Raw genomic sequence first — 15182 nt, 5'->3', positions numbered from 1 at the left:
TTAGCCACTGTGCCCGGTCAACTGTAGTTTGATCATTCCCATTACTGTATAGTATTCTATTGTAGGAATATACTATAATCTATCCATTTTCCTGCTGATGGGCATTTGGATTGTTTCCAGTTTGGAGCTATTATGAATGCTTCCAGAATATTCTTGTGCATATCTTTTAATGCTCAAGTACATCTATTTCCACTTGGTATATACCTAGGAGCAGAATTGTTGGGTCATAGGGTTGTCTATCTAGCCAATGATACAATTAAACCATTCTCCAAGTAGTCATGTCAATTTACACTCCTACTAGTTTCTGTTGCTCCACATTCTTGCCAACACTTAGAATGATCTTTTATTTTAGCCATTCTGGTAGGTATTTCATGATGTCTCGTGATTTGTTTTGTTTTGTTTTGTTTTAATTTCCCTAACTACTAATGAGATTCAGCATTTCTTCAACGTTAGTCATTCTTCAAAGTCTTCAGTGTTAGTCTTCTTGAAGTGCCTATTCTGGTCTCTATTGCATATTTTTCTAATACATTGTCTTTTTCTTATTTTGCTGGCATTCTTCATATATTCTGGATACAATGCCTTTATCATATGTGTTTCAAATATCTTATCTTACTCTGTGGCAAGCCTTTCTGCTCTCTTAGTGGAATCATAAATGTTCTTAATTTTAATCTAATCAACTTTATCTATCTTTCCTTTATGATTAGTGCTTTTTAATTCCTAAGGCTTCTCCACACGGGCATGAAGATAGTCTCTCCTATTATCTTTCAGGAGCTTAATTTTTTTAAGTTTCACGCTAGATCTACAATCTATGTAGAATTTATTTATTTATGTATTTTGTTGATTTATTGAGATGGAGTCTTGCTCTCTCGCCCAGGCTGGAGTGCAGTGGTGTGATCTCAGCTCACTGCAACCTCTGCTTCCTGGGTTTAAACGATCATCTCGCCTCAGCCTCCTGAGTAGCTGGGATAACAGGCGCGTGCTACCACACCTGGCTAGTTTTTGTATTTTTAGTAGAGATGTGGTTCACCATGTTGGCCAGATTGGTCTCAAATTCCTGGCCTCAAGTGATCCATCCTCCTTAGCCTCCCAAAGTGCTGGGATTACAAGCGTGAGCCACTGTGCCCGGCCTAGAATTCATTTATTGTTATGATATGAGGTAGGGGTCAACTTTCACTTTTTCTCTATGCTTATCTAATGTCCCAGTGTCCGTTCTTAAAAAGACTACCCTTGGCCGGGCGCGGTGGCTCAAGCTTGTAATCCCAGCACTTTGGGAGGCCAAGACGGGCGGATCACGAGGTCGGGAGATCGAGACCATCCTGGCTAACACGGTGAAACCCCGTCTCTACTAAAAAATACAAAAAACTAGCCGGGCGAGGTGGCGGGCTCCTGTAGTCCCAGCTACTCGGGAGGCTGAGGCAGGAGAATGGCGTAAACCCGGGAGGCGGAGCTTGCAGTGAGCTGAGATCCGGCCACAGCACTCCAGCCTGGGCGACAGAGCCAGACTCCGTCTCAAAAAAAAAAAAAAAAAAAAAAAAAAGACTACCCTTAATCCATTGCATTGCATTGCCCCCTTCATAAATCAATATGTGCCCGGGGCTGTTTCTGGGTCCTGTATTCTATTTCAGTGGTTTATATGTCTATCCTGCACTGATTCCACACTGTCTTAATTACTGTAGTTTCATAAGAAATCTTAAAATCTGGTAGTGGAATCCTTTCAAATGTATTCTTTTATTTATTTACGTATTTATTTATTTTTAGATGGAGTTTCGCTCTTGTTGCCCAGGCTGGATTGCAATGGTACCATCTTGGCTCACCGCAACCTCTGCCTCCCAGGTTCAAGCAATTCTCTTACCTCAGCCTCCCGAGTAGCTGGGATTACAGGCATGTGCCACCACGCCTGGCTAATTTTGTATTTTTAGTAGAAACGAGGTTTCTCCATGTTGGTCAGGCTGACCTCAAACTCCTGACCTCAGGTGATCCACCCGCCTCGACCTCCCAAAGTGCTGGGATTAGAGGTGTGAGCCACAGTGCCCTGCCCAAATTTATTCTTTCTTTTTCCAAGATTGTCATGGCTATTCTAGATCCTTTGCATTTCCATATAAATTTTGGAATCAGCTTTTGAATTTCCACAAAAAAAAAAAACAAACCTGGTGGAGAATTTTCACACAATTACGATGGATTCTTTTTCCATGAAGTTCTATAAATTTGTACTATGAGGCTTTAAGAATGCATACTGGTTTAGAACTGTAATATTTTCCTTGTGCACTGAACATTTTATTACTACATAGAGTTCTTTTCTAATACAGGATGAGTATCCCTTATCCAAAACGCTTGACCAGAAATGTTTCAGATTTTGGATTTTTTCATATTTAGGAATATTTACATATGCATAATGATAATGAGCTATCCTGGGAACAGGACACAAGTCTAAATATAAAATTCATTTATTTCATATACATCCTATACACATAGACTGAAGGTAATTTTATATAATGTTTTAAATAATTTTGTGCATGAAACAAAGTTTTGACTGTGACCCCATCACATGAGGTCAGGTGTGGAATTTTTCACTTGTGGTGTCACGTTAGTGCTGATATTTTAGAGCATTTCGGATTTTGAGTTTTCAGGTTAGGATGCTCAACCTGTAATGCTTTTTGTCTGAAAGTCTATTTTGAAAATATAAATATAAATGATATAAAGGATCCCCATTTACTTTTGGTTTTGCATTTGCCTGATCTTGCTTGTTCCATTCCTTTATTTTAAACATTTTCCTATCCTTATGCTTCAGGAACAACTCAAAGAGACCTTCACTAAAGAAACTTCCAAAGGATCTACTTCAGGTGAAGGAAAGTGATCTTAAAGAAAGGTCGAGATGCCGGAAGGAATGGATTTTTACTTTATTTTACTATTTTATTATTTTATTTTATTTTATTTATTTGAGATAGGGTCTCACTCTTTCACTCAGGCTGGAATGCAGTGGGGAGATCTCAGCTCATTGAAGCCACAACCTCTGGGCTCAAGCAATCCTCCCACCATAGCCTCCCAAGGAGCTGGGACCACAAGCACACGCCACCACATTCAGCTAACTTTTTTAGAGAATGGTTTTTGCCACGATGCCCAGGCTGGTCTCAAACTCCTAAGACTCAAGTGATTGGCCTGCCTCAGCCCCCCAAAGTGCTGGTATTACAGGTGTGAACCACTGCACCCGGCTAGGAATGGGTTTTTAAATTTAATTTTATTTTATTTTGGGACAGAGTCTCGCTCTGTCACCCAGGCTGGAGTGCAGTGGCGAGATCTTGGCTAACTGCAACGTCTGCCTCCCGGGTTCAAGCGATTCTCCTGCCTCAGCCTCCCGAGTAACTGGGACTACAGGCGAACACCACCCCGCATAGCAAATTTTTGTGGGGTTTTTTTTTTTTTTTTTTTGAGACGGAGTCTCGCTCTGTCGCCCAGGCTGGAGTGCAGTGGCGGATCTCAGCTCACTGCAAGCTCCGCCTCCCGGGTTCACGCCATTCTCCTGCCTCAGCCTCCCGAGTAGCTGGGACTACAGGCGCCCGCCACCTCGCCCGGCTAGCTTTTTGTATTTTTTAGTAGAGACGGGGTTTCACCGTGTTAGCCAGGATGGTCTCGATCTCCTGACCTCGTGATCTACCCACCTCGGCCTCCCAAAGTCTGGGATTACTGGCCCGGCCTTTTTTATTTATTTACATTTATTTATTTTTTTATTTAAGATGGAGTTTCGCTCTTGTTGCCCAGGCTGGAGTGCAATGGTGCGATCTTGGCTCACTGCAACCTTCACCTCATGGGTTCAAGCGGTTCTCCTTTCTCAGCGTCCCGAGTAACTGGGACTACCACCTGCCACCACGCCTGGCTCATTTTTGTATTTTTAGTAGAGACAGGGTTTCACCATCTTGGCCAGGATGGTCTCAAACCTCTGACCTCATGATCCACCCGCCTCGGTCTCCCAAAGTGCTGGGATTACAGGCGTGACCCACCGCACACAGCTAGGAATGGATTTTAAAAGTGCAATCTGACAATGTCAGTATTCCAAATGGATTTATTCCATTTACATTGTATTTTTTGTATTTAGACTTGTTTCAATCATACTACTTTTTAATTCAGTTTAGTCCACTTTTCTGAGCTTTAAAAAAAAAAAAAAAATTATTACCCTGCCTTTTTCTTGGGGGACAAGAGGATGGTTGATATTTTTGCTTATTTGCATTTTCTAATTTTTCCCTCTTTATTGGCTTGGAATTTACGTACTCTGTTTCTGTTCTTAAATCTTACGAGGTATATTTAATTTTATAGCGCCTGTTTCTCTACTTTACAACTGCTTCAATTCACCCTTCAACTCGCTATAATCTGGTTTCTGGCCCTACCATTCCAACTGAAGTTTACCGTTTCCAAATGCTAAATTCAGTAGTCCTTTTACCAATCCTTATCTCTCTAGATTTTCCTGCTGATTTGATGTTTGTGATCATCCCTTTTCCTAGATAGTATAGTTCCTAGGGTTCCTTGACATTGTACTTTTCTAGAGTTTTGTTTTGCATAACTTTCTGACTATTCCTCCTCATCCCCATTCCACCTCCTCTCCTTCTTGGGCCTTTCCTCCTTAACTTCTATTAAAAATAAATATTTCCCCACAAATTGTCCCAGCCCACTGCTGTTATTTTACAAACCCACCTTATGTGATTCCCTTCCATCTCCTATGGTATCAGTTACCACCTCCATGGGCTAACTCACAAATTAATTTCTCCAGCCTGACCTCTTCCTTGAACTTCAGACTCTTAAATCCAATTTAAATCCAGGTCAGCCAGACCTGGATATAACACAGGCAACACAATTTCAACAAGCCTAAAACCAAACTCCTAATTATCTACTTCTTCCTTCCTAGAGAAAAGCCAGCTTCTCTTCCTTCTGTAATTCTTTTACATAATCTAGAAACATGGGAGATTTGACTGCTTCCTCCCTCTCCATCCCACATCTTATCCAATACTGACACCTCCCAACTCTACCTCCTAAAGCACCTTGTCTAGCCCTCGGGCCACAGTCTGCATGCGGCCCAGGATGGCTTTGAATGAGGCCCAACACAAATTCATAAAACATTATGAGGGCCGGGCTTGGTGGCTCATGCCTGTAATCCTAACACTTTGGGAGGCTGAGGTGGGTGGATTGCCTGAGCTCAGGAGTTCGAGACCAGCCTGGGCAACACAGTGAAACCCTGTCTCTACTAAAATACAAAAGAAATTAGCCGGGTGTGGCGGCATGCGCCTGTAGTCCCAGCTACTCGGGAGGCTGAGGCAGGAGAATTGCTGGAACCTGGGAGGCAGAGGTTGCAGTGAGCCGAGAGTCAGCCGGGGCGACAGAGTGAGACTCCATCTCTACAAAACAAACAAACAAAACAACAACAACAAAAAACTATGTTTTTTTTTTTTCTTAGCTCATCAGATATCACATTTTATCAGTATTTTACATGTGGCCCAAGACAATTCTTCCAATGTGACCCAGGGAAGCCAAAAGATAGGACACTCCTGTCCTAAAGTATTCTTCTGGTTGCTTTTCCCCAAATAGTATTCTATGGTTATTAGATATACCAGAGAAATTGACTCCATGGTAAAATAAGTATTGGTAAGTGCTAGAAAACTACAAAAAAAGTCTACTACAGGACTTTTCAAAGAGATTACTTTGTAGATATTATATTCTAGATATGAAGTGATATAACCTAGTCTTTTCCAAGACAAATAAAATGCTTATTTTATTTAGCATTTCTGTAGAACACCTTTTAGCATCTCACATGCCTCATGATCAAGCATTAACTGCTACTCTAAGCCCCTCCATTCTCCCCTACCCCCACCACCACAGCCCTAGGTCAGCTCTTGCCATTTCTGGTTCCCTACCTCTGGTCTTGTTTCCTCAAATGTGCTGTTCACAGTGATGCAAGAGTGAGCTATCTAAGACTCAAATCTACCAAGTCTCTCTACCACTTACACTTTGGGCTAAGCTCCTTCATAGGGTGTGGAAAGGCCCCCCAACCTAGTCCAGCTCCACCTCTCCCACAGCGCACCACACTTACATCATACCCTAGAAATACGTTTGTACCTCTCAAAATGTTCCATGCTCTTGTAGGTTTCTATATCCTTATTCACATGACACTATTTGTCTGGAATATTCTTCTCCACACCAATTCACTGGTTAACTGCTACTTCTCCCTTTAAGACTCAGCTCAAGTGCCACTCTCTTCAGGAAGGTTTCCTGAATGGGCTAAGTCCCCCCTCACCTCAGCTCCCATTATTCACCTGTATGGGAAATTACAGGCCGGACACAGTGCCTCATGCCTGTAATCCCAACACTATGGGAGGACAATGTGGGAGGATCACAGGAACTCGCCTGGGCAACATAGGGAGACCTTGTCTCTACAAAAAAATAAAATAAAATTAGCCCAGTGTGGTGGTGCACACCTTCGGTCCCAGCTACTTGGGGAGGCTGAAGTTGGGAGGATTGTGTAAGCCCAGGAGGTCAAGGCTGCAGTGACCCATGATCACACCACTGCACTCTAGCTTGGGTGACAGAGCGAGACTCTGTCTCAGAAACAAAAACGGAAAAAAGAAATTATAAATTTGCTGCCCCATGAGACCAAGAGCTTCTTAACCAGAAACTATCTCAGATTCATCTTATTCATCCTTCTCAACCTCTAAACGCTGATGGGTTCCCAGACTCAGTTCTCTTCTATTTTCTCAAGTGACTTCAACCACTCTCATGGCTTTACATAACACCCGTATCCTCACGACTCCCAAACTAACGCCCCCAAACTATTTCCAACTCTTTCCAGATCTCTACGGACTGGCTGCGTATTCAGGTCTCAGTCCAAATGTAACCTTCTCGTGACCACTCCATCCAAATGGCCCCATACCCACTCTCTCCCCCTGTCTTATACTGTCTGAATTAGATCTATTTGTTTATTATCCATTTCTCCTACCACATTACCCTATGAGATTGGAGAGTTTTTATTCACTGCTTTGTCTCTAGAGCCTAAAACAGTGTTTGGCACATTACTGACACTTATTAAATGTTTGTCAAATGAGCTACTGCCTAACACAGATCTGGCATGCAATACCTGCTAATACCTGAGTGCTTACTAAGTGCCCAATAGTGTGCTAAATATACCACAGGAACTGCTTATTATCCTAACTATTACCATCATACCCATTTTACCCGGAGACACAGGAGTTCAGTAGTTTGCTCAGCGTAGGAAGGGATAGGAACACTGGCAGCCTGACCCAGAGCTGACTTTCCTAGTCACTGAGCTGTCCTCCCACTTACATCTGTAAGGACTCAAAGCGTGTACTCAAAGGAAAGAAGGGAGGAAGGGTCCAAAGATCACATCTGTTGAGAGCAGAAAGGGAGTCAAAGGGAGAGAAGGAAACAGACCAAAGACGGTCTTCTTCCTTTTGTATTTCGTACTGCCCCCAGGAATGAGTGTCCTGTTTCTCATTCCTGACACTGATTTGGAAAGCCCAGTTCCGACAGCTCAGAGAGGGGTGAGTTACCTTTACCAGCTAAAGCTACTGCTCTCTCGGCAGAGAGGAATTTCAACTCACTACTTAATTGCCATGGCATAGGGAAAGAACAAGGGGCTGGAAATCCAGACACTTGCGAGGCTACTGCCGGCTCTGCCCAGGGTTCTCTAGTGGACATCAGCCAACCATGTCCTTTCTCCGTGTCTCAGTTTCTCCATCTGTGGGGGAAAGGCATGCCGCTCTGATGTTCTGACTCTAGCAGGTGCTGATCTTCGGAGTTCCCTCAGTTCACAGCTCTAGACGCCAGTGGAGAGAGGCCCCCTTTCTGACTGCTGGAGCCTGGGCCTCGCCCTTGGGTATGAGAAGTACAGAATTTTCCAAAATACAGTAAGTGAAAGAATTGCCTTTGGAAAACAGAAAACCTGAGTGTAACGCACCCTCCTCCAAGAGTGACGCACAGTAATGGCCAAGCAAACAGTCCTTCCCTGCAATATTTATTAAGGAATTTACACATACACAGGAGAAAGGCAGCCAGGAACTGTAGTTCCCACACATGAAATCTTTTAAGCAAAGTTTTCTTGTCTGAATTTTCAAGTGGGGTGAACAATGACTGAGAGGAAAGCTGTCCCGGCCTCTGCCTCGTACACCTGGGAACGGTGGGGAAACAGAGCACCCGGATACACAGGCATGAAAGAGTCATCAGCAGACTGGGAGAAGGGAAGGGAGAAAGGGAGTTATCAATGACATGGCATTTTTTAAACTGTAAGAAAAACACAACAGTTTTAGGCTGCTGATAAATTAACTCCTCTCTGTTGTAAACCTAAAACTAAACAAAAACAAAAATACCCAGAGCAGATGGGGAGAGGATGGGAGGCAGAACACACATACACACACACACACACATACACACACTCTCACGTGCACACACAAGCAGTACACGTTAAGCTCTGCATTCCCACTCTAGGGGTTTGTCCTCCAGCCACGGAGCCAGATCCTACTGAAGGCAGGTGGGAGGCAGGAAGGGATGTGTGTCTGTGTGTGGGATCTTCATAAAGTCTTTGGTGCTAATAAAGGCTGACTGAAGCAGCAAGTCCTGAAGCCCCAGACCCGGAAAGCAACTCAGGGTGAAGAGAGTAGTATTTTTGCTCATCCTCATAGGAGGGGGCTTGCCTTACCCCAGGGCTAGGGTCAAACTGACCCAGGGCCCAGGGAGTATTTAGTTTGATTTCAGTACTTGCTTCATTCCCATAAATCATGAGAACATGATGCTTCCCCTTCAAAATTAAACACTTAGAAACAGCTTACTAACATATATAGAAGGACCTCTACGCTTTCCCGTTTGCCTAATACACAACATCTACAGACCCTTCTGAGAGTCTGACAGGAGCTTTAACCTTGAGGGAAGGTACTCAAAGGTGTGCACGTTTCTCCCACAGTTTAAGTGCCTTCTGCCAACAACTTCTAAGGTGCTGGTGCCAGGAGAGGACTGGGGAGGACGTTGGGATGGCTATGGGGCATGTACAACATAAAGCAACAGAGAGGTCTTCATGTTTGGGAAGTGGCTGGGCAGGATGCCAAACCCCAAATGACTTATTGAGCAATTTCTAAACCAAACAAAGAGGTAGGAAAAGAGGATGGGGGTCAAGGGTGGAGGCTGTGGAAAGGGGAGAGCGAGGGCTGAAGAGAATGGCAGCCATACAGGTGTTTTGTTTTTATTTCCACATCTGAGGACTGAGAGTCTGATTTGCTGCCTGTCCACTTCCGCCGCTCATTGACTGTCCATAGTTCATCATGCCATTGGCTCCATAGAAGTTCATCCCAGCCATCTGCTGGGTCATCTGAAAGGGAGAGAGGAGACTTTCAGACCGGGCTGTGGGCATTCTGCCAATTAGTGCAAAAGGCAGAGTGGGAGTCCCTTTCTCTGCCAGGATGGGGAGAATGAGACAAAGGGAAACTGTTACGGACAGTAAACCCTGGACCTTCGCAGTCAGATCATTTCAAGGCCATGTACATGAACGACTTTTTGGGAGTGCAATGTTGACAGAGACTAAAGCTCAGGGAGGGAAAGAAGGCATCCTGGCATCTGGATCTAGTTGACAGAAAATCAGCATGAGTTCCTCTCTTTTTCCTTTCCAGTCCCTCATCGTAAATAAAAGGGGCCTATTGTTAACTTGCCTGGCCAATCCTAAAAGCTGAAAGGCAAGCCCCCTCCCCAGTGCTCCCGCCTCATCTTCAGCACAGCTATTACTGTCAGTGTCAGGGAAAGCGCTTGGGCAGCCTCTTTCATTTGCAGAAGGGGGAAAAAAAGGAACGGGACTGTTCGCAATGAACAAAGGCAGGGGGTAAAAAAGACTAATGTGTCTTCGGTGTATGAGAAGGGAAGGAGCCGGAAGAAAAGTCAGTGGAATAAGGCCTCGGGCAGGATAGGGCGGGGGTCCTTCATGAATTTGATGGAAAGACTGGCCCCCTAGCAGTGAACAGAAAAATACTTTATGGAGAAAAATGCCTTGAATTTCCTGAGCCTAGTACATTTTCTATATAAATTCTTTTTCTTTACCAACTTTCAAAGTAAATTTCAAACTTACATAAAAGTTGAAAGAATAGTACAATAAAACCCATGTATCTTCTTCCTTAAATTCACCAACTGTTAACATTTGCCATATTTTCTCTCCCTCCTTATATAAAAACTTACATTTTTTTGATGAGCATCAAAAGCCGCAGATTAAAAAAAAAAAAAACAAAACTGCAGCTATCGCAACACTTCACTCCTAAGTCAGGAGGCACTTCATAAGAATGAACACTTTAACAGAACCACAAAACCATGAACACACTCCAGAATTTTAACATTAACACAATATTCTAATGTACATGGCATTTCATTTCCAGATCTCTGTAGTTTCCTTTAATCTAGAACAGTTTCCCTACCACTTCCTCCCATTTCTTCCTGACACTGACATTTTTAAGAACCCAGGACAGTTATTTTGTAGCATATCCCACAATTTGGATTCATCTTCTCATAATTGGATCCAGGTTAAATATTTTTGGCAAGATTCTATGAAGGAGATACGATGTCTTTCTTAGTACAAAATATCAGGAAGCACATGGTATTACTTTGTTCCATTGCCAGTAATTTGATGTTTGATCACTTGGCTAAGGTAGTGGCTATATTTCTTTCATTATAATTAATAAATAATCTGAAGGGCATTTCTTTGCAAATGTGGGAATCCTTTGTTCTTTTTACAATTACTATCATTCTTCTGTAAAGAAAGCTTTTTCTCCTTCCATTCCACACCTGGTTTTTAAAAAATATCACCATGGACTCATGGGTTTTTTTTTTTTTTTTCCCATTCAGTGTGTCATAATCCATTACTATTGTTACTCTTTTTGATGTTCAAATTGTCTCACATTTGGCCAGTCAGAGCCATTGGAAGTTGGCTCATGTATCTCTCTGACATATTCCCATCAGACTTACAGCATTCCATTACTTATGTAAATAAAAACGAAACAATGAAAATAAGTAAATTAAAATCTCCACTACGAAAGCTAGAAAATAACAAAGTAAACCCATAGAAAGCATATGGAAAGATACACCAAAAATTGAGGTAGAAAACAGAAAAATGTAGCACCAATAAATCAAAATCCTGGTTCTCTGAAAAAAATTAATGAGACTGCTTGGCATAACTTTTGATAAATTTGAAAACCTCGGTGAAATGGAAAATCTAGGTAAATACAGTTTTCCAAAATTGACTTCCATAGAAGAAACAGAGAAATGTATCAAAGATTTGCTACAAAGGAAAGCAATAGGAACCACAAACTTCACACAGGAATTCCACAAAACCTTCAAAGACCAGTACTACGTAAATTATTCCGGACCACAGAGAAACAAAAACATAAAAATACTTTTTATAAATAAGTATAACCCTGATAAAGATAGCATATACATGTACATGTGCAGTACACATGCACCATACCACTTCTCTGGTATTACTTTGCCTGTCTCTTGGTTTTCACATTAAATCACTTTGTATTTCTTTGTACCTAGTACAAAACTAGTGTTGCGTTGTGAGCCAATTTGAACATCATTTTCTTTTGATAGACGAGTTGCCTACTGATATGACTGGTATGTTTGGTCTTTATTCCATCATATTATATTTTAACTGTGTTTATTGTATTTGCTGCACTTTGTTGTCTGTTTTTAAAAATTTTCAGTGGGGTGCAGTGGCTCATGTCTGTAATGCCAGCACTTTGAGAGGCCAATGCGGGTGGATCGCCTGAGGTCAGGAGTTTGAGACTAGCCTGGCCATCATGGTGAAACCCCGTCTCTACTAAAAAATACAAAAAAATTAGCCAGGTGTGGTGGTGGGTGCCTGTAATCCCAGCTACTTGGGAGGCTGAGGCAGGAGAATCACTTGAACCCGGGAAGTGGAGGTTGCAGTGAGCCGAGATTGTGCCACTGCACTCCAGCCTGGGCGACAGAGTGAGACTCTGTCTCAGAAAAGAAAAGAAAAAGGCAGAGGGGAGAGGGGAGAGGGGAGAGGGGAGNAATCTATTGTTCTTTGGCTAACTTGTAACTCAGTCTTTATAAGAACATTTTGGCTTTTTCTTCAATTTCTTTTCTGAGTTCAGTAAACTTTCATTTCACAACATTCAGTTTTTTATCCATTTTGGCTTTAAGTTTTTGAATTTCTGATTTAAGGTGTTTTGTCTTATCTGCAAATGTTTGTTTAAGGACATTTAATTCAGGTTGATAAATAGTGTAATGATTTTCTTCTGCTTCATGACTGTTTTTTGAGGGAGAATATTCATTACGTGAAATGTTTTGATTTTCATTTTCTATTTTCTTCTTGTAGTAGTTTTGCACAAATGTCAGCTGCCATGTTTGGTTTATTTTGTAAGGTCTTATTTTTTTTCTCAATCAGCAATAATAAGTGTGAGGGTTTGGCGAGGCTTACTAAATTTCTTAGATTAAAAGCACCATCTTTTATTAGTGAAGTGGTTATTTTGGAAGAGGGAGGAAGGTGTATATTTGATTTTGTGGTTCTCATTTCCATTTCTTGTGTCTTTCTTTCCCTTCACCACCAGTCCTCCAAAGGGTACCTCCTCCTTTTAGGCCATGCCCATCTCCCCGAGAAGCAATGCTTTCCCAAGGTTACTACCTATACTCCTATATATCTCAAGTCTCCTATTTTTGATCCTCCAAGTAAACAGAGTTCTAATCTGCCACATCTCAGACCTGTTCTCAGGATGTCTTTGATGAGGGTAGGTCCTTCTCCTTCTGGGGAGTTACTTTATCTGTGGTATTACTGCTAGGCCCCTGCTCCATCTTCTGTTTTTACAGCCTCCTCTGTGATGCTGGCTCTGCTAGATTTGGTGTTTATATGCCCATTGCCATGCCATTTGAACCTTGTCTACCAAATGAGATTGTTGTGAGAATATCTGCATTCATTGTTTGTATAGGGTTTTTTTGTGTGTTTGTTTTTGCTTTTGAGAATGTGTGGAGAGATTCAGATTTAGGCAGTTGCACTTATTCTACAGGAATTCTACAGAACTGAGGAGTTCTTCCTCAGAAAGGATGACTTTAGACAGACCTTCTAGGGGGAAAAAAAAGCAAACCTAACAATGTCTCTGGCATTATCTCATTTACATGGAAAGGACTCAAAGGATAGTGGAGAGGTACAAAGTGAAACAAACTTGAGGAAGGCTCAAAACTCTTGCTGCAAGTAAAATGGGATAGCTTACCTGAGTAAGGTTCCACTGCAGCTGCTGAGCTGGCTGGACCCCATACACAGTCTGGGGCATAGCTGCCATGCCTGCCATGTAGCCAGCCTGCTGGGTGGTCATCATTCCATTCGGCACACCCATCATTGATGCCTGCATGCCACCCATATAGCCTGCAGGCATGGCCATGGGGGCAACCATCCCAGAAGCTCCTGGCTGAGCTACCATGCCTACTGGTGGAGGCATCATGCTCCCCATTATGCTGTTAGGAGGTGTAACCCCGGGGAAGCTGGGGTAGGCTGTGGGATATGCCATCTGAGCGGGAGCCATGAACATTGCTGTCAAGACAACACACATACAGGTCTGTTAAAGAGTGAAAAACATAGTCAGCCCAAACTCTCCCTGGCTACCCCTTTCCAGCCGGAATTTCTCAGGATTACTCTACTCACAATGCTCTTTACACAGCAAAGTAGTCAGAGTCTCTACAAGGCCTGCTATGGCTTACCAATGGGCTGCTGACTGAGTCATTTTCCCTTTAGGGTCCAGATCCAGACCTTGAGTTAGACTTCACCGAAGTGTGACCCCAGACTCCACAGAAGTATGACTCGGAGTTACATTAATTTCTATCTGCTGATACTTTGGTCATGTTCAGGTTTGTTTGCTGTATGACATCCTGGTCCCCAAAGTATCTATCCTCTGTCACAGTAAATAATTCCTGCATGGAAGCCCTCATGTCTCTATCTGGCACATGGCCATGATACCCAGGAAGTCTACCTTGAGTAGGCATTTGAGGCGTCTGGGATCCATAGAGTGAAAGAATGGAGTCTTTAGAGAGCTGTTTCTTGCCTATTTCTTCTGATTTGCTCCCTGGCTCCGGAAACAGGTTCAGGTTTTCAGGAACAGAGCCAGCACTCCCTGCAGTTGGCATGGAACCTACAACCTTAGGGCAAAGAGGGCAGGGGAAGAATTGAAATGGTTCTCATGGGGGTCTCCTTAAGGATCTCCCTTCCCTCTCTGCTGTTCCTAACATCTGCAATAAGAATTCATGGTTCAAGTTAATAGCTTCCTGACATTTTTACCATTGAAATATCTGAAAACACCTGATAATTAAGCTCTGTTACAATTCTTTCCTTTCACCAAAACATGTGATTTGGTAGGAACAAACAAACAAAACAACCCACAAATGACGCAGCAGGGGGAATTGAGTTTAGATCCCAGTGTAGCCATTTACTAGTATAACCAGAGGCTAGTGACATAACTTTTATGAACTAATGTTTCCACACCTGTAAAATTCCCACTTTGCAGGTTTGTGGTGAAGATGTGAAATTATTAATGAAATACACAAAATGATATACAAAAACCACCTCACACTGTGCCCGAGACATAGCAGGCATTTCACGAATGGTAGCCATTAAAGGTTTCAAATCTTCCTACCCACAATTCTCTGGCAGTAACTCAGGCCTAGGAGCTAGCCTCAAGTATCAGCCTTCACAATATCACACACTTTCCACAGAAGCAACTCAAAGGGCCCACTCTTTTTGAGCAGGAGAAAAAAATGGCATGAACAGCAATCTTAGATTGTGACAGAAATGACACAATGTTAAGGGAAGAATGAAGAATAAAGAAAACCAAAGTCCAACTCCACCAAGGAAGCATGACTTGGTTCTATAATTAAGATATCAAAATCACCCATTTCAGAATGTTCTTTAATCCTGAGGAGCCCACAAGACTCACCTTTCTGGAACCTGAAGAAGAAGGGGATGGAACAGAGGCCAAGAGATCTAAATCCTTCTCTAGGGTATTGCCGGTCTTACTATTTGCAATGGAGCAGGACACAGGAGCATCTAGAAAGAGAGATTGAAGTTAAGATGCAGCATTGCTTATTAAGCCCATGCCTTCCTTCTATTCTAGACAAAAAGCAAAGGTAGCCCATAATCTCACGGACCT

The 15182-nt window shown here is 42.6% G+C and overlaps 1 protein-coding gene across 3 annotated transcripts in view; it reads right to left on the bottom strand.

Annotated features, from left to right (window-relative positions):
- Window positions 1-7994: 7994 nt before the first annotated feature.
- SMAP2 (small ArfGAP2) overlaps window positions 7995-15182 on the bottom strand; it is a 48467-nt gene continuing 41279 nt past the window's right edge. For 2 of the 3 annotated variants that reach the window (XM_025402133.1, XM_025402151.1), the window contains exons 7-10: window positions 14970-15079; window positions 14010-14175; window positions 13257-13573; window positions 7995-9355 (exon numbers count right to left, since the gene is read on the bottom strand). In XM_025402133.1, the coding sequence (XP_025257918.1) occupies window positions 9230-9355; window positions 13257-13573; window positions 14010-14175; window positions 14970-15079 (719 nt within the window). In that variant the 3' untranslated portion in view covers window positions 7995-9229. The remainder of the gene's footprint in view (window positions 9356-13256; window positions 13574-14009; window positions 14176-14969; window positions 15080-15182) is intronic. The other variant, XM_025402142.1, reaches the window with a different exon arrangement.

Source organism: Theropithecus gelada, chromosome 1 (assembly GCF_003255815.1).
Source record: "Theropithecus gelada isolate Dixy chromosome 1, Tgel_1.0, whole genome shotgun sequence".
Lineage (NCBI taxonomy): Eukaryota > Metazoa > Chordata > Mammalia > Primates > Cercopithecidae > Theropithecus > Theropithecus gelada.
Note: the sequence above shows the minus strand (reverse complement) of the source record. Positions and strands in the feature narration are given on the sequence as shown.